A 25,399-nucleotide genomic window follows, 5' to 3' on the forward strand; every position below is an offset into this window, starting at 1 on the left:
GGGACACACCCAAATGTTAGAACAGACTTCTCTGCAGCAGGATTAACATACGTCTTCCCCAACCTAGGGGGAAGAAGACGTGGAGGGGAAGAAGACGTGCATAAGCTCTTTTCGAAAGGAAGGCATTTACTCTGTCTTTCCGTGGAAGTGTTTCATCTCTCCAGTGCACTGAAATGACCAGGGAGAGGAAAAAAAATCTCCTTTTACAGCTGTTCTCAGTGAGAGGCGGATAAGCAGTTTGCATTTCACAAACCACAAAGTCTTTTCTTTCAAACACACAAGCATGGGTGTACATATACACACTACCATGATTTAAAAAAAAACAAACCCACATTATTAATAAAATATACTTGTTTTGGTACCAATATACATCTACATTCAGCATAGAATATAAAAATACTTTTGTTACTAAAAAAATTTGTCTAATATTTCTTGGTCAATAAATAAAGTGTATTACACCACATTGTCACATGATCCCTGGAATTAAAGAAAGAAATTATTGGGGGAAAACTTTTCAAAGTAAAAAGAAAAAAATTTATTCTCTTTTGGGATATTTCTTTGGTGTATCAGCTCCTAAGGTGGGTCTCAGCAGCTATATGCTATGAAACATGCTAACATAACATAATTAAAGGGTGATAAAAATGGAAATTTTCTTGTTTTGATATCATTTACACCCCGGCCTGCTCTACTTTCTAAGAACTCTTCAAAAGATCTAATTTCAGTCTTTATAGGATATACTTTATAGAGTTCTTGTGTTTGTTTTTAAAGTCACATCCTGATCTATAGAATTTACCAAAGCACAACTCTTCCTGGAAATGAGAGCGCAAATTGGGAGATAAATACAGGATGAAGACATGGGTATGGGTCTAACATATCTATTTCTCTATAATCTCTTGATACATGTATCAGGTGCTGTTTTGGTGTATTAAACTACATCAGTCAACTTCCTATTCAAGGATGGAACCATCCATCCTTCCAGTTTGGAGAATCTCAGGTCGAGGAAGGAAGAGCAGAGGCAGGGCTCTGGAAATAGCTTTGTCCTAATCTAGGAAAGTGCATCACGCCCTTGTGGCGTGTGTGTTTTCAGGTGGTAAGGGATGGCCCTTCTGAGAATGAAGATCTGACCCTTCATGACCCTTCCTACTAGATAATTTTCATCAGTACCCAAACATGCTCTAGAATGTCTCATCTTCAAAAATTTCTGAGAGGACCTAGAGATGATCACACTAAGTAAGTCAGACAGAGACAAATATCCTATGATATCCCTTATATGTGGAATCTAAAAAAATGATACAAATGAACTTATTTACAAAACAGAAATAGACTTACAGACATAGAAAACAAACCTCTGGTTACCAAAGGGGAAAGAGGGGGGAGGGATAAATTAGGAGGTTGGGAGTAACAAATACACACTACTATATATAAAATACATAACCAACAAGGACCTACTGTATAGCACAGGGAACTCTACTCAATATCTTGTAATAACCTATAATGGAAAAGAATCTAAAAAAGAATATATATGTATAACTGAATCGCTTTGCTCTACACCTGAAAGTAACACAACATTGTAAATCAACTATATTTCAATAAAAAATAAAAAAAATTTCTGAGATTTCATATGGCCCCTAGGAAATGCTCCTTTCACAGCCAGACTTCTGAAAAGACTTGTCTTCCCATGCTGTTCCCACCGCCTCTCTTGGTCACTCTTCAACCCGCTCACCCTGGCTTTGATCTCCACCCCTCCCCTCAAAGTGGTCAAAGTTGCCAGGTTGCCTAATTCCATTTAGGCAAACTTTAGGAAACTTTGCTGTCTCCATTAAATTAACCTCTTTTAGCCCCTCACCCTATGAAAACGGCTGGTGTTCCATCCCAAAAGGATAGAGACTGAGTCTCTAGGCTTGGAATAGAGCTGCCACAGCTGTCTCAGGTGCCACATGTCTCAGGAGTACTCTTTGTAGCCTTGCGGTGGGAACATGGCTGAGGGCCCCCTGGCCACCCTCTGCAGAAGCAAGGGGGCAGAGCGACCTTCAAACAGACTCTTTGCCTCAGATTTTATGTCCGAGGAAAATCAAGGCCATTGTTTGTCCCAAGCTCTGCTGTTGTACAGTTTCCTCAGAAATGCCAGAAAGCTGTCATCATCTTGGCAAAAATGATTTCTTTTTAATAAATAGTGAGGTGTCACTCTACCAAGTCCAGTATAAAAATGACCATGTATTGTGGTCAAGATTTAGTCCAGCTCTTATTTATTCTCGACATCATCAACTCCCCAAAGTTTTTGTATCTGGTGGTGGAGCCATTCAGAGAATGCTTATCCCATCAGTTTAAGTGACAGTGCCATAACTAAAGTTTGTACTGTAGGAAATCGAATAGTGGCCTCCAGTTTCTATTTATACCCAGGGATGGACAAATCAACATCAAAAGTTGCCCTTGGTTGTCTCTTACTGTTCCATCATGACATGCAAGTACTAGCAAACAGATCAAAATTTTTCTTATTTAACGTTTCATACCCATTAACGTAGTAACACGGAAGTTGTTAAATAGTTCTAATCTATTAACCTAACAATCCAGTTGATCTTTTAACATAGTGCCATCTATTCATGGAACTGTTTTCCTAATTAAACATTTTTATTCACAGCCACATTCTGCTTCCAATGGAGCAGCCAGTTTTACTTCGTTGATGCAAAGCGAATAGTTTACAAATTCATGATAATTAAACAATGGTGTTGATGCATTTATCAGTTGTCCCACTTTTATCTTCCATTTGTAGGTCTCGGAGACCCCCTGGATAACTATGTAGATACCCGGGGAGCTTCCCTGTTTAGTTTGACTCGGAAGCAGCTGGTGACAGGAAGCATAGACGAATGTGCAACAAACTGTGAGGAGGAAAGAGACTTCATTTGCAGGTATTTTCTTGGTCACTGAGCCTACACAGAAATCCTGCTGCTTGAGACGCTATTACATTGATCATGAGAAATTTGCTCAGGGATTTATCAACGAAAATAGGATTTAAGAGGAAAGAGGAATTTCGTGGGATTGGAGTTTGGAATCTGTATTTGCTCTCTGTATCTGAAACCATACGGTTTCTTGTTAATTAGTGTCCCCTTTAGAAAAATGCCCCCAAAGGAAGTTATTTATTTTTACACATGACATCGGCAGCTATTGTTCTGAGCTCTAGTTTTTAACATTATCGTCGATAAATATTTATTGAGGATCATGTGACTGGAAGTGTCCTAGACCCTAAGGAGCCACAAAGCATTGATACAATGATCAGTACATAGGGGATATATATATATATATATATATATCAGTATATATGATAGATTTTTGTGTAGTTACAGAAGCCAGTGCTTGCCCTTTTGAATTTGCGGTGTAGTCACAGAAACTGGATAAGATATAAAAATTAAAAAAAAACAGCCAATGCAAGACATTGATAAATGACATAATCAATACGTGCTCTATGAAGATTCAGAGGAAAGAACAATCCTAAGAGTTGAGATGACCAGGGAAGGCCTGGGGAGGAGGTGGGAACTGAGCTGGGCTTTGAAGGGTGAGATCTTGGTAAATACTGACCACGCGGGAGGGATTCTAGGCAGAGGGCAGCATGGCTGGGCACCTGTGAGAGGGACGATGAAAGGACCAAGTCAGCTGAAGCAAAGGTTCACACAGGAGATGGGGCAGGAAAGGAAGCCATGGACGGCTTTGATGCCGGCTCAACATCCGTGCAGGACTGAGGTACAGGGCAGGGAGGTGTGAGGGGGAAGGGGGTAGAATGCAGAGACATCGGCAAGGGGAAGTTACAGGAGTCCACGTGGACCCTCTCAGGAATGGGTTTAAAGCACTCAGTTGCTTCTTTCCAGCACAAAGCAAATATTCTGGCACTTCATTAAGAAAACTAGTGAAGAAAGAATAAAGCAGTTGAAACAGAGGGGAAAAAAAAAAAAAGAATATTTGGAGGGGGAGAAGGTAAAGGTAGAAGAAAACAAGAGTAGCTACCATATTGCTGCATCCTTTGACGATACTTCATTGATACAGTGCCAAGTTGAATTGGAAGTAACAAATTCTGAGCTCCTTGATTCATCAAGAGAGTCATCTTTAGTCTCTTCCTTATTAATAAAACTTTGCTTTCCTTAAATAAAGGAACAGAGTTGTGCTTTCTGTTTCTCTTCCGCAGGGCATTCCAGTATCACAGTAAAGAGCAACAGTGTGTGATAATGGCTGAAAACAGCAAGTTTTCCCCAGTCCTTAGGATGAGGGATGTCGTTTTATTTGAGAAGAGAAGTATGTATAATGTTTTCTTCCTTCTCCCCATTCCCCTCCCCCTTCCCTCCCCCAGCCCGTTTAATATGTGTAATTTATCAGACCAGCGAATGGAGGCGCTATGGTGTAGTGAAATTGAATTTGGAGTCAGAAGATTTGGCCACTAACCCACTACGTCAACCTGCATATATGACTTCACCCTTTAAGTTTCATTTCTCTTGGTTTAAAAACGAAGGGATTGGATTTACAAAATCACTTCCACCTCTATGACCCTGAAAATAAGATACTGAAAATTTTATTTCATTTTTAAGGAGAAGAGGGAGAGTCTACAGGTTTCTTATGATCTTGGTTTTCTGTTCTGCAGGGACCACGGTCCTTGGTCTGAAGCCTGGAGAAATAGCAAAACTGAGGTGTTTTCAATCTGCAGTAACATTTGAATAGAGAAAATATCTTTATTTTTACTCTTACATGTTCCACTTTTTTTCAGTCATGGTCTGTATTTCCCTTAGACTCTGGAATGGTATCTTTTGAAAATGTGCAGAAGTTGCAGTTCCTTTTCCATAGTTTCCTTGAAAACTCTAGATCTTTCGTTGTTTAGGATCATGGGTGGCCTAGATTGCTACGGAAGTTGCATGTCTTCTAAGATGTGTAAAAGTTCATTAAGTCTGTACGAAGATTTAAGTGAATAATGATGCTTTCAAAACTATTTCCTATTCTCTGTTGCTGGCGAGGCATTAAGACTATTTTGATAACAGTTTTGCTCTCCAAATATTCTGTATCAGAGGTGTTGAACTCAACCAGAAACATCCTATTTCACTGATTCTTGACAATGGCTTACAACGTTCTAGTTTCCCCACAAAACTCTAAATAAGATTTTGAGAAGTGTTTTTTTAGGTTAGGATTCTATCTACACGTTGGTTCATCTTCTTAGGTTTAATTATCTGTGCGTCTGCTATACACACTTCCAGCCCACTGTTTAGCTCTAATCCTTGAGTCTAAAGTGCAGATTACATCTGAAGTTTATCTGTTGACGTTACTAGTTCTTACAAATAGTAAAGGAAGAGATATATGGGATTACCCACTGTCCGTCAGATTTTTAAAAAGGCTGGTGGGATACTCTCTGCAAAATGCTAACATTTAAACATGTCCTTTGTAAATTGTTAACCAGAAGGACCATGGGGGTGACCGTTAGGCTTAGTTTGGATAGTTGAAGAGTTGCCTGTTTTCAAGGTGATGGAAAGGAGCAAAAGGTTATATAAACTCTGGCGGGTACATACAAATAAAAGAGAGGTAAAAAGTCAAAAGTCAGTCATTTTTTGGTGCTTGTTTCTTTACTGTGGAATATTGATCCACTGTTAAATTACCTGCCAGGGTTTTTCTGGGAATGGTCAGTGTCAAATTAGTTACATCTCTACTTTTGCCACCGTGGCCACTGCTGCCACTTGGGTCTAAGCCGCCATCATCACTGGCTGTGCCACCAGAGCGGCTGGTCTGTAACTTCTCTGCTTCAAACCTTTAGTGCCCTAGAAGACAATCGAAATACTCACCAATTGCTGCAGGGCCCTGCATTATTTAAGCCTACCTCATGTGCTGGGCTTATATCTGCCTCTCCTCCAGCAGGGCAAGCACACACCTCTTCGTCCTGGACCCTCCTCTGTTCTTCCGGCTCCTTCTCATCTCCCAAATTTCAGCTCAAGCATCACCTCCTTTGAAAAGTCTCCCCTGACCCCTGGCCTCCAAAGTACCTTGAGTTTACCTTTTTGATAAGTGTAATATATCTACTATAATAATATATCTCAATGAAGATATATCTGCAATCTTTATATAGAACGTTGGGTTTAAAGCAGTAGCTGCTATAGGTGTGTTAGAAGTCCTTTCCCCAGACAATTGATTGATTAATTTAAAAACTTGGCTAAAGTGGGAAATCATAAAAGATGACACAAATATACCTTAAATATTTTATATTTTCATCGAAAATGGAAGCTTACATTGGCACCTTTTGATGTAAAGCAGAGGCTTTTTTTCTTTGAACATGGGGCCGCCAACAGGAGTTATCTGGTGCATTTCTTGCATAAACCACACTCTAGTGACTTGTCTATGATAATTAATGTCCTTCTCTTTGAAGTCGAGCAGGTCTAGAGACATCTACCAATCAATCTGTCTGTAAAATTCTTTTATATTTTTATGATTCCTCTCCCTTCAAACTCATATCAACTATATGAATGGATTGCTCTCAGTGGATTTGATGACAATTTTTAAAACTATTCAACTCGAGTCCTGCTACCTGCAGGACAGGCCAATAAATCAAGAGATGATTTGCTGAGACAAGGAATAGAGACTTTATTCAGAAAGACAGCCAACCAAGAAGATGGTGGACTAGTGTCCCAAAGAACCATCTTCCCTGATTAGAATTCAGGCTTCTTTTATACTAAAAGGGGAGGGGGTGAGGTTGGTTGCTGCAGACTTCTTGGTATAGGAATCCTTTGCTCTTGCAGCTGGCCACATAAGTCCCGTCACAATGTACCTATAAACCTCCAACGAGATAAGTGTTATTCTCTGTTCTGCAACCTTTGGTCTCTATATGAATGGAAAAGTGTTATACCTTTAGAGGTCAGAGCCTTGAGAATGGGCTATCCTATATATTTCAGGCTATAGGCAACATTCTTAACTTGTAGCAAAAGCAACAGAATACAAAAGTTAAAGAAACAGATCCAATATGGAGTCAGATTTGTTCTTCCCTACTACACCATGGGTTCCATTTCTCTTTTTTTGCCTGTTCCTCACTACTCTTTCCTACTGAGAGTTTGTAATGGAACAAGAGGCAACAAAGCATTGTGCAGAGATGGGTGTTGGCCTTATTCCAGCCTTACAAATTTGTTGCAGGGATTATGATGAATAAATGTAAAGAAGCTGGCACTGAGCCCTGCACTTGGCAGGTGCTCAATCAACAATAGCTATTGTTTGGGATTGACATATATACATTAACATGTATGAAATAGATAACTAATAAGAACCTGCTGTATAAAAAATAAATAAAATTAAATTAAAAAAAAAACTATTCAACTCTTTCAAGTCCTTGAAACCATTCAACTTAATTTTTAAAAAAGCTCCATTTTCCCCCAATTCATTTCTCAGTTTAGATCATCTGTAATCAAATAGAGCTGTATAAAACGTTTTGGAAATAAAAGCAACTGACTCTTGGTAAGCATATAACCCAACTGGTAGGAACAGAGTGGGTGGGCACACCCGAAAGTGGCCTGCCAGCCACAGATGCCCACCCTGCCAGGTGGGCACCTGGCAGCGTGTTTTAAAGGCAGGATGGGGCCCACTGGGCAACCGGTGCGTTGGTTAAGTGGAGGCTGGTTGAGAGCATCTTCTGTAAACATTGAAAGTAGACCACAGTCATATCACACTGTTTGGCATTTTTTCATATTTAAAATACTACTGGGACCTTCCAAAAGTAGAAGTGGCTTGGATCTCTTTCAACATCTGAAAACCTGCTGCCCACCTTGTGAAGAAGCCCGCATCCCCTTTCCCATCCACTTTCTCATGATGCTATTAATTTTCTCTGTTACATGTGTCACCACAAGGTTGTCTATTTCACAGTCTGCGTTCTTGATTACTTTCTGTAACCGGCCCCCCTGACTCCACTGGAATGTAAGCTCCACGAGGGCAGAGCCTGTGCAGTTCCTACTCTTGGTGTTTCCAACATCCCCAGCACCCAGCATCTGCCCGGCACATGGAGGGGCGGTAGTTTTGAGTAAAGGAATCAATGCCCCACATGGCTTAGTTAACTGTAACTTTTACACAGATGTAAAAGACTGTCCTTTTAGATAGTGGGCAATGGTGTCTTTTCTCTCAATGTGTTCAAGTAGTGCAGGACTTCTTCATGATTTTTCTTGTTGTGAAAGTGTTTGACCACTGTTTGGACTTCCTTGCAGTGTATCTTTCAGAGTGCAAGACTGGAAATGGGAAGAACTACAGGGGCACCATGGCCAAAACAAAAAGTGGTGTTGCCTGTCAAAAATGGAGTGACAATTCTCCACACACACCCAAGTAAGACTTTCTCTTTTGTCTCCGTGTCCACCTCTTATACTCAGAATGATTCCATTACTTCTGACTCAAACCATAACATGTGACTGGCAGGTATGGGGAGAACCTTCTTGATGCTGGGGCAGAACCGTTCGATTATTTATGGAATAAAAGCAGACAATGGCTGCTTTCCATTCATTCTTGCGTATGTGCTTTTCTGGAAGACTGAGAACAACAGAAAAGAACTATAAAACCATGAATTCTAGGCTGATCTGAGAAAAGACCAAAGATGACTATGCTTAGAACTGAATTAGTCTAAATCAAACACACCATGTGTTCACCTCAACATTGTGAAAAACAGATTATCTTGCAGCTTGCCTATTATTTATTTTAGTGTCTTCCTTTTTGTGCTTTGCCCAATATGGTATTAGGTGGATTAAGTTCTCATTAACAATGCTTATCAAGTGGGAATTTAGTGTCTATGACCCTTCCCCCTCCCCTACCCAAACAAATTGCCTTTATTCATCCCTGTGAGATGGGCAGGTCTCATATTCCCAGCACATTAAGGCTTATTGAGGTTAAAATGATTAAACCAAATGGCCAAATCATGGAATGTCAAGGGCCTTAGAGATAATATAGGCCATCTCTACCACAGCAGATGAGGAAACTGAGATCCTGGGGGTACCAAATCTACCAAAAACAGGTACATAGGAGAACCAGAAACAAGAGCTACCATTTCAGATTCTAAGTCTTAGGTTTTGGTTTTTGTTTTTGTTTTTAATTTATTTTTGGCTGCGTCGGGCCTTAGTCAAGGTACGCAGGATCTTTGTTGAGGCATGCGGGATCTTTTGTTGAGGTGCACGGGCTTCTCTCTGGTTGTGGCATGTGGGTTTTTTCTCTTCTCTAGTTGTGGCGTGCAGGCTCCAGGGCTCTGTAGTTGTGGCACACGGGCTTAGTTGCCCCGCAGCATGTGGGATCTTAGTTCCCTGACCAGGGATCGAACCTGCATCCACTGCATTGCAAGGCAGATTCTTTACCACTGGATCACCAGGGAAGTCCCAAGTCTTAGGTTTTTAATCTAATTTCTTATCGCTACATAGCAACTCATCTCTGAAAATGAGCTTAACTCCATCCTCCCAGTCTCCCATTAATTCTGGATGCATCTCAGAGAGGATGTGGAATTTGGCATCAGACAGATCTGACTTTAAACCCTTGAGATACTACTTATTAACTGCTCAAACTTAGGCAAGATTTGATTTGTTTCACATGGCTGTGCCTCAGTTTTCTCATCTGTAAAATGGGAATAATAACACCTTCCTGATAGGGATTTTTGTTAAGACTACATTAGAGAATGTATAGAGAAATTTCAGTGTAATACCTCGTGCAGAGTTCACACAGACAAAAGGGTGTTAACTTCTATTACTTTTACAGACAGAAGGGCAACTGACAAAAGCAGGTGTTAGGAATGCATAGTGAATTTGGCAGGCTTTTGAGGGCTTTGTACTTCTACTGTGCATAAAGACACTTTGGCTCTACTTCCAGGACTTGGCTGTCCACATAGTAATAATAGTAATAGTAGCTACTCTACTGAAGCAGGCTATCAGCAGAGACACTGAAAATTGGGTGACACAAATGCTATAGAACATAGCCGAAATGCATTTGGATGACACAACCTCGAATCACAGATGGGAAAGAGAGGGTGTCTTATCCTGCCTTGCTGATAACATGCTGATTTTAAAAATATAGTCAAAGGGGTTCTTTTTCATCCTCCACAGCTTTTCACCTGAAAAATATCCTTTCGCGGGATTGGAGGAGAACTACTGCAGGAACCCAGACAATGATAAGATGGGACCTTGGTGCTACACCACAGATCCAGGCACGAGATACGACTACTGCGACATTCCTGAATGTGAAGGTCAGGGGTGGCTCTAGAAAATGCTTTCTTATCTGCCCTTCGTCTGTGGAGTAACTTGCTGTAAATCAATTTTCTACAGGGATATTAATAATCAATCAGTGCTGTGTTTGACAGAATCAAGTAATACATGACCTCTTGGAAAGGACCAATTTTGCATATTTTCCATTATTGATCTAAATTATTTTTATTAAAATGTACTTCAACAGGGACTAATATAAAACTAGATATAAACTCTAGATGCAAACTTCTTATGCTTAAAGTTCTGACACAGTCTAAAGCCAAAAACATATTTGCAATTAAATCATTAAAATAAAATCACAAAATCAATACAATTCAAATACACAATATTAATTTAACATGGTAGACTTTGTTGTTTCATTGAAACCAAGCAATGAACTAGTTTTTAAATCAGGATTCTATTGTTTTAATGGACCAATCAATTTAATAGTGCACCTCAAAAGTCAATGCTAAAGATTTAAAACATCCTATTGAAAAATGTTCATTTCACATTTCCTGCTATATTTATTGGTGCCATGGGGGAATGAACAAGGGTGAGATATGTGTAACCACATGGATAGTGTATGTACCACGTGAAGGCTCACTTCCCCATCACTTTGTCTATTCCAACCATGGGGATCCTTTACTTGTACACTATGTTGTGAGGTCATTTGGCCCTTCACTGACATGAGAGCATCATTTTTGCATTAAGTCTGCTTCAGTTTTCCTTATTACCCCATAAAAATTAAAGTCTTATATTACTTTGCTGCACCTTGTTCTTTCAAGTATTCCAAAGTTTCCATTTTTAAGTGATGTAAGAAAGAAAAACAGCCAGTTATGCTTCTCAATAATATAAAAACAGAAGCACTGTCCCTTTAGGTGAATATTGTTCCCGCGTGAGGTCATGAACACAAGCAAAAACCCTAGCACTAAAATCCTGAGAGGGTGCTGGCTTATTTGGCAGTTATCCATATGATCAGAATAATTTCATAGAAATTTTTAAAGACCGCCATTGGAATGGGGACCCCAAATATTAAAAAATTCTAGTAGAGAACTTACAGACTCCTGAGATTATGTGCAACCTCTCCCCCGCCCCCTTCCCACCCACCAAGGACCACACATCCCACTTTGAAGACATGGCATTATGGAGTTTCTGGATTTGGTCAAGACTATAAGAGTTGAGAAGGTATTAACCAAAATATACTAATTTTACCATTTGAAAAAGAGAATGACGTTTTAGATTGTATTAGAAAATTAAGCCTTTATTGCCAATTTTGTTGCCAAGTGATTGTTGGAAAAGTACATCGAACAAGTGGCAAAGGTATCAGACATTTCTAGTGGGATTCTAGTTTTTACTCCGTTTTGCTTCATCCATTTCATCTTCTTTCTTCCTTTCCTTCTTGTCCGTTCTGCCCAGATGAATGTATGCATTGCAGTGGAGAAAATTATGAGGGCAAAATTTCCAAGACCGTGTCTGGACTTGATTGCCAGGCCTGGGATTCTCAGAGCCCACATGCTCATGGATACATTCCTGCCAAGTAAGCCTCACTGGGAGTGGAATTAGATGTTTATGACTCTGCAGTGTTATGGGTAATTTAATGTTATTTAGATATTTTAGCATTCCTCAAATAGTGAACATACCTGATGTTTTTGAATTTCAAAGTTTGAATCTTCCCACATGACTGCAAATGAAGGATACACTCTTACTACTCAAAATGTGGTCCATGGAAGAGAGATATCATCTGAGAGTTTGTTAGAAATACAGAATCTCAGACCCACTGAATCTGAATTTGCCTTATAACCAGATTCCCGGCTAATTTGTAGGCGCATAAAAATTTAAGAAAAACAGATATATCTCACTTGTGTATTTTGCAAATATTTCCCTCTTCTCTTTCTTCCTTTCCTTTTCCTTCACACTGATGAGATTCAAGGCTTCCTAGCCTATGATCTGTGGATGGGCTTTAGGGCTTTGTGAACCCCTCAACATTTTATGTGTATTTATATCAGTACATTTTTCTGGGGTTGAGGATTCCTAACTTTCACTAGCTTCTCAAAGGGGATCATGAATCTATAATAGAAATGAGTCCCTGATTTAGAAAGTAATGATTAGTTCTAGAGTACAATGTTCTACATCTTCTAATTAATTGTACTTAATTGTACACATTAATTGTACTTAAAACACCTCCCTCTCTGTAGCTGCTTCGGTCTTTCTCTTCTTTCCATGACGACTATAGCATTATAACGGGACTTATAAAAACTTATAGGCAAAGGGACTAAGTCACATATTTCAGTGTAAAAAACAGCTCCACTGAATTTCTGTACCTTCCATTCCAAATAGCTATCTTAAAACACAGCTGTTGCCATTTTCCTTTCCCTATTGTATTCCAAAGAAGAAATACAGTAAAGCCTCAAGGCTCAGAATTGGGTAAATTTACTTTCAGGAAACTGGGTAAATTTACTTTCAGGAAAGCAATCCTGCAAGAGGATTGCTTAAGCCACTGCTGGTTGCTCTGTCCATCCTGACTAAGCATTTACAGTCTCAGGAAGGGACGCGAAATGAGCCCAGAGGGGCACGAGGAGTGGCGTGCATCTCACAGTCTCAGTCACTGGGTCCCTGTTGTTGAGGGGACTCTCTGGCCTGCACACAGGAGCATAGCTTATCCGTCTCAGTTTCTACAAGCTCAAAGGCTAGCAGGACCAGAACCGGGTAGATCAGAAGGACCATTCCTTTAAACTATGAAGACACCAACTTCTAGGCTGCACTGTTTACTAGATGACTATCTCTAGCCAGTAAGTACTTTGTGTTTTAAAAATTGCTATTATTTGCAGCTGAATAATTGGAGTTGGCTTACATCGGTTTTCCAGATGGCCAAAATGATAAAGTTGATCCCATTCTATGATTTTTGCACATGTAAACTGTTAGAAAAACAATCCTTAGAATACTCGGCTAATGTTTCTTATGAGATTGTCATCACATTGAGGATAACCTTCATCCAGTCACCTCCTTGGGTACCTGACTGTGCCTAGCACACAGCAGGTGCTCAATATTTGCTCATTTGAAATGATTCTCATCCGTGGATGTAAATGTTCAGTGCTGTTAAAATCCTTCTTGCACATTCAGATTTCCAAACAAGAATCTGAAGATGAATTACTGTCGTAACCCTGATGGGGAGCCCCGCCCATGGTGTTTCACCACCGATCCCAGCAAACGCTGGGAATTCTGTGACATCCCGAGATGTAGTAAGTATGCTCATACCCAGCCCTCAGGGATCTTCACCTGTTCTCTTGGAATCAAGAGTGCTGTGCCTGAGTGCGATGCCTGAAAATTGCCCTATAAATTCCGTGGGATGTGATTACTCTTTTAAAACAATTTATTAGTTACTGTAGGTAATTGATCAGAGTATCTAGTTACTATGGGGTTTTTTTGGTCCCGTATCAGAGACTTCTGCCTTTTTTGAGTACAGATGAATGTAGACTTTTGGGAGCGATCTCTGACCCTTATGGTTCTCTAGTGCTAAAGGCAAATCAGACCCATGCCTTCTGGTACATGGATTTCATTATCAACCAGAGTTCTTTTTAATTGTAAGCAAAGAGGTGTCTCTGGATGTCCAGTTTTTCAGTATGTTCAACTTGGGAGGGAGCAACAGGAGAAGAGAGGTCGGGGGAGAAGATGAAATGGTAGACCTAGCAGGAATGAGTTGGAAAAAACAATTTTATAATATTTTCCTTCTATGAGAATTTGAAGCAAGGCACTGAACAAGGGCATCTGAGACCGTTAAAAAGGACTCAGTAGGCCGTGAGGGCTGGCTTCCTGTTCTTCGCTCTGATGGTCATCCTTAGGGAGGCTGAAGTGCCTCGGTACTCTCCTTCCTTATGCACATCAGTTTCTCTTTCTGTCATCTTCTTTTATTTCTTGAGACTTTCTTTTTTTTTTTAATTGAAGTATAGTTGATTTACAATATTGTGTTAGTTTTGGGTGTACAGCAAAGTGATTTGGTTATAGATATATATATATATATACATATATATATATTCTTTTTCACCCAATTCTTTTCCATTATAGTTTATTACTAGATATTGAATATAGTTCCATGTGCTATACAGTAAATTTTTGTTTACCTGTTTTATATATGGCAGTGTGTCTTAAGAATTTCTTGACTTCTCACTGCATACCCTTTTCCTTGGAGACACTATTTTCTTTCTTCTCATGGACTCTCTCTGTTGTTTGGCTTTGTGGAATATTGGGGGTCAGCCAGTTATGTTTACTTAATGAATAATTTATTCTTCATAAAGGAAGTTGGATTGTTGGTACACGTGCAGATTTGGGGTGGGATGTGACACGTTGATGCTTACTGTGTGTGATGAGCTGAGAATATAGAGAAAACAGAATATAGAAAGAAGCATCTACTCCAAGGGTCTTATCGCTGGAGGAGTTCCTCATGAGATGGTCTTGGAAACATCGATTCTACCACATCAACTTCTTCTGAAAAACGATAAAAAATTTTCAAATGCCAATATCTGGGAGGATGAGTGGAAAAGAAGACAGGATGATGCTCCCTGCATCTACCAATCCCCCATAATATCCATCTGTGAATCCTTTACTTAAAAAACATTCATTGTCATGTACTTTTCCCATTTAAGCAACACCGCCACCATCTTCTGGGCCAACATATCAGTGTCTGAAGGGAAGAGGCGAAAACTATCGAGGGACAGTGGCTGTCACCGTATCTGGGCACACCTGTCAACGCTGGGATGATCAGACACCCCACAAGCACAACAGGACCCCAGAAAACTTTCCCTGCAGGTGAGTCTGCTCTGGTCTCCTCCCGGTCAGCTGGATGGAAAGTGAAATCCCATTGACTTTGCCTTGGTGTTAGTGACAATAGAAACCTAGGCTTACAGCATTTGAGAATGAAAACTGGTCAAGTCACATGCAAGGGAAGTGAAATTTAGCGCTGATTTTCCTAGAACACTGGTTCTCAAAATGTGGTTTCCCAGGCCAGCGGCATCAGCATTATCAGGAAATTTGTTAGAAACTCAAATTCTTAGACCCTATTGTAGATCTACTAAATCAGTAACCTCGGAGTGGGTTTCAGCAACATTTTGACATTTGTACTAAACGTACAGTAAGGCTTGAGAACATTTAAATTCCAGGGCTATGATACACGCTTTTGGAGGCAAAACAGTGTAGAAAATATCCATTGTGTTTCCAGCATACAGCACAGTGCCCAAAGCTGTGGGAAAAGACCTATTTTGCTTCATTAGACACAGCCAAGGAATATATTTCAATCATTTCACCCAAGAGAAGCATCTGTGCCATAATTCTCTGGAATCCTACTCTGCTTAAGTTCCCACCCATTATTCAGTTTGTATAATTCTAGAGAATTAGCTGGATACATAGCCAACATCACTATTAACAAGCGTGTGTGCACTTTGTTATTTCTTTAGCCTTTTTGGAAAACCAAACTCACAGTCACTTCTTTTTCAGAAATTTGGAAGAAAACTATTGTCGTAACCCTGATGGAGAAACAGGTCCATGGTGCTATACAACCAACAGTGAAGTGAGGTGGGAATACTGCACAATACCATCCTGTGAGCCCTCTCCATTATCCGCGGAACATGTGGATGCCCCAGGTAAGCAAGGGCAATGAGAGCTTACTGAGAGCTCCAATGCACTCTGTATTTTTCTACTCCAGTAGTAGCACAATATACAGTAGCTTTGTTTACAGTTTCATTGTGTTGTGGTCAGAGAACATGCCTTATGATTTCATTTATTTTCAATGTGTTGAGGCTTGTTTTGTGGTTCAGAATAAGGTCCTCTTGGTGACTGTTTCACATGCAGAATCTGGCTTCTGCTATTGTTGGGTAGAGTGTTCTACAAAAGCCAATTAGGTCAAGTTGGTTAGTAGTGTTTAGCTCTTCTGAATCCTTACTAATTTTCTGTCTACTGTTCTATCGCTTACTGAGAAATGAATGGTGACATTTCCAGCTTCAGCTGTTCATTTCAGTTTTGTGTTTGCTTTATATATTCTGGAGCTCTTCGTCAGGCACAGACACACTTAGGATTGTTGTCTTTTTGAAGAAACGACCCCTTTATCATTATGTAATATCTCTCCTTATCTCTAGAAATAGTCCTTGTTCTAAAGTCTACTTTTGCTGAAATGAATACAGCCATAAGAGCTCTATTTTTACTAGCGTTTGGATGATATATCTTTTTTTTCCTCAGTCTTTTAATTGAGATGTTTAGACTGTTTGCATTTAATGTAATTGTTAACATGGTTGGATTTAAATCTACCATCAAATTAGTTATTTCTACTTGTCCTATTTGAATTTTGTTCCTTTTTTCATCTTTCTCTGCCTTTGCAATAATTGAGTATTTTGTATTGCCTCATTACCACTGATTTTAGTATTTTTTAATGTTTACAATATACATCATTAACTTATCATATTCCACCTACAAATAATATTATTTTACTTGATGTATAATGTAAGAACCTTACAACATTGTACTATTTCCTCCCTCCCAAAATATTGTGCTATTGTTCTCAAAGAGTTTACTTCTATTATGTTAGAAATCTCACAATAAATTGATACTATTTTTGCCCTGAACAGTCATGTTTTAAAGCAATTATAAATTAAAAAAAGTTTATATTTACTTTCATTTATTTATTTCTACCATTTCTGCTGTGCTTCATTTCTTTTTGTTGGTTCTCCAATTTCCATCTGATGTCATGTTCTTCCTGTAAAAAACTTAACCTTTACCATTTCTTGTAATACAAGTCTGTTGATGATGAAGTCTTTCAGCATTTGTATGTCAGAAAGGGTCTTTATATTGCCTTCAATTTTAAAAAATAATTTTTGTTGGGTATAGAATTCTGGGTGGACAATTGTTTTCCCCTTTTACCACTTTAAAGATGTTACTCCATTACCTTCTGTTCTGAGTAGTTTCTGATGGAAATCTTATCTGTGTTCCTCTGTATCTAATATTTCTTTTTTCTCTGGTTGCCTTTAAGACTTTCTCTCATCTTCAGTTTTCAGCAGTTGATTATGGTGTATCTAAGTGAGTCTGTTTGTTTGTTTACTTATTTATTTATGGTATTTATCCTGCTTGAAGTTCTCTGAGCTTCTGGTGTTTGCTGATTGTTGATTTTCATTACTTTTGTAAAATTCTCAGCCATTACTGCTCAGATGTTTCTTTCCCCTGCTCTTTCTCTCTGTTTTCCTTTTTGGGACTTCAATCACCCAAATATTAGACCATTTCATATTGCCTCATACCTCTTACATGCTTGTTCTACTTTTTTCCCCCACTGTTTTTTTCTCTTTCTCTTTGTGTGTCAGTTTAATATTTATCAATCTATTTTCAAGTTCACTGATTCTTTCCTCAGTTGTGTTTAATCTCTTGATCAGCCCATTGAAGGAATTTTTCATCTCTGATAACATGGTTTTTATTTCTAGTGTTTGCATTTTATTCTTTTTTTTTTTAAAAAAGAGTTTCCATCTCTGCTGAAATTCTTCACCTATCCATGCATATTGTAGTACAAGATCCTTCAACATATTAATCACAGTTACCTTATAATCTCAATCAGATAGTCTCCACATCTCTGTCTGGCTCTGAGTCATCACTGAATCTGGAGCTGTTGATTGTTTACCACTCAACAGTGGCTTTTTTTTCCTTTTTTTTTTTTTTGGTGTGTCTTGTAATTTTTAATCAAATGCTGGGTATATATGTAGAGGAACAATAACTATTGAAGCAAATATTATTTACACTTTGAAATGGGCACCCTTCTTCTTTTATCAGTATGTTATGTGGATAATTGAACTGATATAATTAGCAGATAGAAGGAATTTGGGTTTTGTTGTTGCTGCTTTTACCTTAAGTGAACCATAGGTTTCAAATCCCTGCAGTGATGGGGTGAAATCACTTTGTGCTTAGAGTAGGGTCTGGGGTGCTGAAGAGTTTTCTCAGTATTCCTAATCCCTTCTCAATTTTTAGCAATCACTGCATGCCTGCACCACAGAGGGGGGTCGTGCCACACTTCTAACCTGACCCTTGTGGTAGACTACTGTTTCTTGTTACTCACTGCTAAGATTTTGGTGGAGGTAGGCATTCTCTATCTTCCTGGTTTACCCTCAGCCTTAGATAGACTCTGTGCACCTGGGTTTTGAAGGTAACGTTTCTCGGTATTCTTGTCCCTTCTTCCCATGGAGCTAAACTCTAACTTGTATGTGGGGTGAGTCTTGGGTGGAAGAGTAGCAGAATTCTGTTTTGGGTTGGTGAAGTATCCTGGCACAAGAGAATTTTCTGCCCCTCCTCCAGGGTAATAAGATTTTCGCCCTACACCTCCCCGAGAAGCAGTGGATCTTTGCCTTAGTCTTGGATGCAGGACCATTTCCTGCCCCACTCCCCAACAGCTTGAGGTTTTGGCTTTGTATAAGCAAAGAGTCTCAGGAAATGCACAGGGTTTTCATGTCTTCCTCACTGTCACCCTGTCATCACCTGCAGCCTACACCAATGAATGTGTCTCTTTCTGGAGACCTGCCCAGTTGTTCTCATGATCTCCCAGTGGAGATCCATAGAAGAGAGCTTGCACACGAATGCAATGTCCAGTTATAAGCCCTCTGCCCTGCTTATTTTTTTCTGAGTTTTAAATTAAATAGTTACCAAAAAGTTAGGTCATTAAAGTTTTAGAATGTTATGGATCTATTGTTTTCTTTGCATGTCCATCTGCCTGCCAATATGTAAAAGAGAAGAGTGTTAGTTCCCAGAGATGAATATTCTGTTTGTTTAATAAATTATTTCACATATTTCTCTGTTCTAGTCATTATTTACTGATTTCTTCTATTTCCATTTCAGTACCACCTGAACAAACTCCTGTAGCCCAGGACTGCTACCAGGGTAATGGGCAGAGCTATCGAGGGACATCATCCACTACTGTCACAGGAAGGAAATGTCAATCTTGGTCATCGATGATACCACACCGGCACCAGAAAACCCCAGCAAACTACCCAAATGCGTACGTCTTTGATTTTTAACCATTAGAGGAGCAACAGCCAACTTAAATTCCTGTTAAAAGGGCCATGCTTTAAACAAACATCTTAGGACCAAATTTCCTTTGGCTCCAGACTATGAGACAAAATGTCTCAGGCAGCTTGCTTTTGAGCAAAATTTCTGAAAGAAGAGAAGCTAGAGGCTGGCTATCTTTCCTGAGTAGTTTTGCAGAAGCAGGGTGGGAGATATAGAGGGGCTAAGGTCATAGTCGTAAAAACTCAGAAGAACAAATGATCAAGAGCTTAGAAATAGCATCATTCCACAGCACCTGCTAAAGATCAGTGTGGTCTTTCAACTATGGAATTTTATCATTTCATCCTCCAGCTCCTGAAGGGGTTTTGTGTTTGTCATTGAGTAATAAATATAAATATTTATCACCACCAGGTGATAAATGTAAGTATTTTTCACCTGACCTGTGCAGATACATTGGGTCCTGAGCACTAGTGGTCTAAAGGGATATGAGTTACCAGAACATTAGGAGCAAAAGCAAGAAGGCAGATTAGAGTCAGAAAATATACAGATACTGATAGGCAAAATGGACATATAGATGGACAAAAACTAGGTCTGGTCAGACCAGCTTTTCTGCGATAAATGGCTGTAAAACATATGGAAAAACTGTTTTCACATGACGGACAACAGACAGCACAGGACCGAGACTTTTCAGAAAAGAAAATAAATTAGAAGAAATTTACAAGTACCCTGGTTTTCTTCCTGGAGATACTTCCTGGACTGCGGTGCAAGGAGATGGAACCAAAGCAGACCACAACAGTCTTGCTAAACTGAGGAGACAGAGATTGGAGTTGGGGATTAGTGAGGCAGCTTGGATTTAGTAGGCTAGGTAATAATGAGGAAGGATCTGTGCAGAGAAGGAGCTCCAGAAATATGTATAGAGTTCTCCTTAAGTCTCTGGCTGAATATAAAGCTGCAAATGCACAGGGAGAGATTCCACAATGTTAGTGGGACGAAGAACAACTAACAGGGAACAGTGAGATAAACGGAGATTATAGAACTCACACAGCACTAGGAGATTCTGTGTTTGCAGAGTTGGGATTCTTACTAGCCAGAGAGGAGAGACTTCATGGGACACCTTGGGCATTCAGTAAGGAATCCAGAAAAGTCACACTTTAGGAGTAGGATTAGTGTATTCCTGGAATAAAGGTTACTCTAGAAAAACACCCTAGCAAAGCTTTAAAGCAATCCTAAAATGATCTCCAAGTAAATTAACTGTCTGCCAGAAGAAAAGTCAACACTCTTGAGAGGAAAATAACAAAACCAAGCCACTCAGTAATGTGGTATCTATAATGTCTGGCAGAAATTTAAAAATTTCTAGACATGCAAAGATCATTAAATGTGATCCATAATGAGGAGAAAAATCAGTCAATACAGACTCAGAAATGATAGAAATGATGGAATTGGCAGACAAAAAATTCTGAAAGATATTATAATTGTGTTTAATGATTTAAAGAAGAATAGGAACATAAAAGAATCAAATGGATAATCTAAAGAGAAAGGAAACTATAAAAGAGGCAAATGGAAAAGACAGAACTAAATATATATGTATACTTAAGAACTAAATATATATATATATTTAAATATATATCTTAAATGAAAAATTCACTGGATGGCTTTACCACCAGGTAGACAATACAGAAGACATTACTGTTACAATTACATGACATGACATGACATTACATTACAGTAGACATTACTGTTCTAATTTTCTTACACTATCCATGATGCTGCATAATATTAATACACGTTTGAATGTGGTAAGTTAGAGAGGGATATTGTAAATCCTAGAGTAACCACTGAAAATGAAAACTCAGAGGAATAGATAATAATAAGGATATTCAATTAATCCAAAAGAAAGAAGAAAAGGAGAGAAAAAGAGTAAAGAAGGCATGGTACAAACGGAACATAAATAGAATGATGTTAGACTTAAACCCAGCCATATCAATAAGTATATTAAATATAAAAAGGATAAAACAATGCAATTAGAAGGCAGAGATTGTCAAGTTGAATAAAAACCAAAGCCCAGTTATGGTCTCTTTACAATACATGCTCTTTAAATATAAAGACATAAATAAGTTAAAAATCAAAATATGGAAAATTAATACCATAAAACCACTAATCAAAAGAAAGCTAGAATGGTTTTTAACATCAGACAGACAAAATAAACTTAGGATAAGAAATATACCAGAGATAAAAAGGCCATTTTTTAAGTAAAAAGCGTTAACGATGCTAAAAAGCGTTAACGATGCATTGACCCGATGTTATTAGGGTCAACGATGTGTTGACCCTAATAACAGGGGTTCAGATGTATGAAGCAAAAACTGACTGAACTAAAGAGAGAAATAGATGCGTCCACAGTTAGAGTTGGAGATTTTCTCACTTCTCTCTCGTATAGTTAAAAATTCTCCCAAAACAATACAGTAGGACAAGTAGATGAAAGATTCAGAGAAGATACAGAAGTTTTGGAGGAAAATATGAACCAATATAACATATGCCCAACTGCAGAATACACATGCAAGTGCACATGGAACATTCACCAAGGTATATCATATGCTTGGCCTTGAAATAAGTGCCAATAAATTTAAAAGGATTAAAATAATATACAGGTGTCTTCTGAGCCAACATAATTAAATGAGATATAAATAATGAAAAGTTTAGGAAGTTCTCAAATATTTGGAAATTAAAGAACACATTTCTAAATAACCCATGAGTCAAAAAAGAAATCACAAAGGAATTCAGGAATCAGTGGTACTGGCAAAAAGATATACAAATGGAAAAAGGGAGAGTCCGGAAACAGACCCGCAACATGTATGGTCAGTTGATTTTCGATATACCTGGCGAAGCAATTCAATAGGAAAAGGAAATTTTCCCCCAAATTGTTCTGGAACAACTGAGTGTCCATAAAGGAAAAAAACCCAAAACCTTGACTCCTACCTGCCATGTCAAATTCACTTGAGAAAACTCTTAGACTTGAAAGTAAAGGTTAAAACTAAAGCTGAAATTTAAAGCTTCTAGAAAAAAACATGAGATTATTTTCACAACCTTGGGGAAGGCAAACCATTTTTGGATAGGATCCAGAAAACACTATAAAAAAATTATAATTTGGACCTTTAATAAAATGAAAACTTTGCTCATCAAAAGTCATTGTTAAGAAAATAGACAAGTCACGGACTGGGAGAAAAATAGTCTCAATCCATATATCTAACAAACGGCTTGTATCTAGAATGTATAAAGATCCGTTCCACCCACTAGTAAGAAGACAAACAACCTAATAAAAAGGGGCAAAAGACTTTAATAGACATTCCACAGGGAAAGATATACAAATGGTCAATAAGCACCTGAAAAAATGTTCAACATTTTAGCCATTACAGAAATAAGAATTATAACCACAATGAGATACTACTAAATACCCAATGGCAATGGCTGTTATTAAAAAGACAGAAAATAAGAAGTGCGCCCAGGACGGGGAGCTGCTACAGCTCTCACACATGTTGGTAGGAATGTCAAATGGAACAACTACTTAGGAAACCAGTCCAACATTTTCTTATAAAGTTAAACGTGCATCTGCCTACAAACCTGCAATTCTATTTGTGAATACTCACCCAAGCGAAATGAAAACATAAGCCTCCAAAACGATCTACCAGAAAGTTCTTAGCAGCTTTATTCATAAATAGTCCCAAAACCGCTTCAGTGGCCATCAGTAAGAACGTGAATAATTGGTGGGATATTCATATCATGGAATACTATTCAGAAATAAAAAGGAACAAGCTACTGATACTCTCAAATAGCATGGATAAAGCTCAAAAACACCATCCTAAGGAGAGAAGCCACACAAAAGGGTATATACTTGTATGAGTCCATTCATATGAAGTTCCAGAAAAGGCAAAACTAATTTATGGTGAAAGAAATCAATAGTATTTGCGTCTGGGGGGCAGCTGAGATTGATTGAGCAGTGACCCAAGGGAGGTTTCTGGGGCTGATGGAAATGTTCTCTATCGCACTAGGAGTGTGGGTTATACAGGTATGTGTGTTCATCAAAACTCGTCAAACTACCTTTCAAAAAAAAAGAGCAGGAGTCTGTTTCACATGACAAGTTTTTAAACACATCCAGGGGCTCAGAAACCTGTTAACGGGCTTCCTCAAATTATGGGCCTGGGCGTGAGACTGTCCCTTGTCTGTAGTTCCCACAGACACAGTGTTGTTGGATTCCCATAATACATGGTATGTTTCAAACTATCTCAGAAGCCTCAGGCCGTGGGTCTAAGCTGCAAAGGGGAGTCCAAGGCTGAGACTTCTGAGAGGCTGGAGTGAAGTTCTGGCCCTGGGGGTCCAAGTTGCCCAGTGAGCCCCAGGCTTCTCGTCTGCTATGTCCTTATCCCATTGTTTCTGATTCAGCTCCCACAGACCCCGTGGTCTATCCAGGCATCTCCCTTCATCCCTTTGGTCCCACTGTCCTTTAGTCACACCCCCTCCCCTCAGTCCCCGAGTGGCTCCAGCTAGAGGGGTCTGGGGTTCCTCCCCGTGTGCCCCAGAATGCATCCTCTGGAAACCTCATCCTGCCTGGGAGCTAGTTTTCCAGGAAGGCTTCCACAAGCCTTCCAAACCCCAAACCCACTTGATCTACCTATGATATTTACAGTAATATTACTGTCATGAGTTTTTGTTTCATTGTAAAATACAATATGAGTAAATAGACTAAGAGAGCTGGCCTGGGAATATCAATATCATCTTGTATGTCAATATCATCTTGTATGTCTTTTCCCCCTTGGATAAATATGTTTTGGTTCCAACTTCCGTAGCCCTATGTACTCACATAGAGAGAGAAAGCCAGAGATATAGATATATTTGTATGTGCCTTAAAAAAAAATCTGAAATACATGGTTCAAAATCCATATTGGTTATCCCTGGGGAATGTATTTAACATTCCCAGGGAAAGGAAGACATTCTGATACTTTCTCTTATGCATTTATATATGATCTGTTTTTATATGGAGCATATATTACTTTTGATTTTTTTAAAAACAAAATTATTTATTTATTTATTTTTGGCTGCCTTGGTTCTTCACTGCTGCGTGCGGGCTTTCTCTAGTGCATCGAGCAGGGGCTACTGTTCATTGCGGTGCGCGGGCTTCTCACTGCGGTGGCTTCTCCTGTTGCAGAGCACGGGCTCTAGGCATGTGGGCTTCAGTAGTTGTGGCATGTGGGCTCAGAAGTTGTGGCTTGTGGGCTCAGTAGTTGTGGCTCACGGGCTCTAGAGCGCAGGCTCAGTAGTTGTGGTGCACGGGCTTAGTTCCTCCATGGCATGTGGGATCTTCCTGGACCAGGGCTCGAACCCGTGTCCCCTGCACTGGCAGGCGGATTCTTAACCGCTGCACCACCAGGGAAGTCCCTTGATTTTTTAAAATAAAAACTATAACCTATTTTTAAAAACTTACCCACTTTGTTAGAAGTTGAGGACCATATGTGCTTGTGACATTATAATAATAATTGGTACCTTTGGTACCTTAATGGAAATATTTCAGTCACTTTGTTGTAACAAAATTCAGAGGGTGCTGGGGTGCCCCTGAAGATTCGCTCACCTCTCATGACCTGTACTGTTGTGGAATTTACAGTGGCTTGACAATGAACTACTGCAGAAATCCAGATGCTGATAAAAGCCCTTGGTGTTATACCACTGATCCGAGCGTCAGATGGGAGTTCTGTAACCTGAAGAAATGCTCAGAAACACAAGAGCAGGTCACAAAATCTCCGACTGTTGACCAGGTTCCAAGTATAGAGGATCCTTCTGAAGCAGGTAAGAAGTGTGTGGCCAGACATCTATGTAGTTGGGTATCGGGATGATAAGAGATGGAAAATCTTTGGGATGCAGAGACTTCATTGTTACAGGGAGCTGGAGTGCTGGCTGAGTCTGCGATATGGAAGGAAGCCTCAGCCTATCACCTGGGGGAGCCAGAGCTGCTCTTGCTGGCATGATGGGGTAGGGCGTTTCTTTAGGATTTGAAAACTAGTTGGTTGTGAGGGATGGATACAATTTTGAGCCTGGGTGGACTGACAGGTTGATGATGGTGGCCGAGATGGGACAGTCTAGAAAAGCAAGTCTCTGCCTTTTGCATGGAGGAATAGAAATGACTGATT

General features: G+C 39.3%; 1 protein-coding gene across 2 annotated transcripts in view; it reads left to right on the forward strand.

Annotated features, from left to right (window-relative positions):
- PLG (plasminogen) overlaps window positions 1-25,399 on the forward strand; it is a 42,579-nt gene that overhangs the window by 1,589 nt on the left and 15,591 nt on the right. Inside the window, exons 2-11 of one of the 2 annotated variants that reach the window (XM_036871804.1) lie at window positions 2,771-2,906; window positions 4,175-4,281; window positions 8,202-8,316; window positions 10,068-10,207; window positions 11,622-11,742; window positions 13,326-13,444; window positions 14,846-15,008; window positions 15,693-15,838; window positions 19,059-19,218; window positions 24,877-25,058. In XM_036871804.1, coding sequence (XP_036727699.1) covers window positions 2,771-2,906; window positions 4,175-4,281; window positions 8,202-8,316; window positions 10,068-10,207; window positions 11,622-11,742; window positions 13,326-13,444; window positions 14,846-15,008; window positions 15,693-15,838; window positions 19,059-19,218; window positions 24,877-25,058 — 1,389 coding nt within the window. Of the gene's footprint in view, window positions 1-2,770; window positions 2,907-4,174; window positions 4,282-4,362; window positions 6,607-8,201; window positions 8,317-10,067; window positions 10,208-11,621; window positions 11,743-13,325; window positions 13,445-14,845; window positions 15,009-15,692; window positions 15,839-19,058; window positions 19,219-24,876; window positions 25,059-25,399 lie in introns of those variants that run through there. The other variant, XM_036871805.1, reaches the window with a different exon arrangement.

This window comes from Balaenoptera musculus, chromosome 12 (genome assembly GCF_009873245.2).
Source record: "Balaenoptera musculus isolate JJ_BM4_2016_0621 chromosome 12, mBalMus1.pri.v3, whole genome shotgun sequence".
Classification (NCBI taxonomy): Eukaryota; Metazoa; Chordata; class Mammalia; order Artiodactyla; family Balaenopteridae; genus Balaenoptera; species Balaenoptera musculus.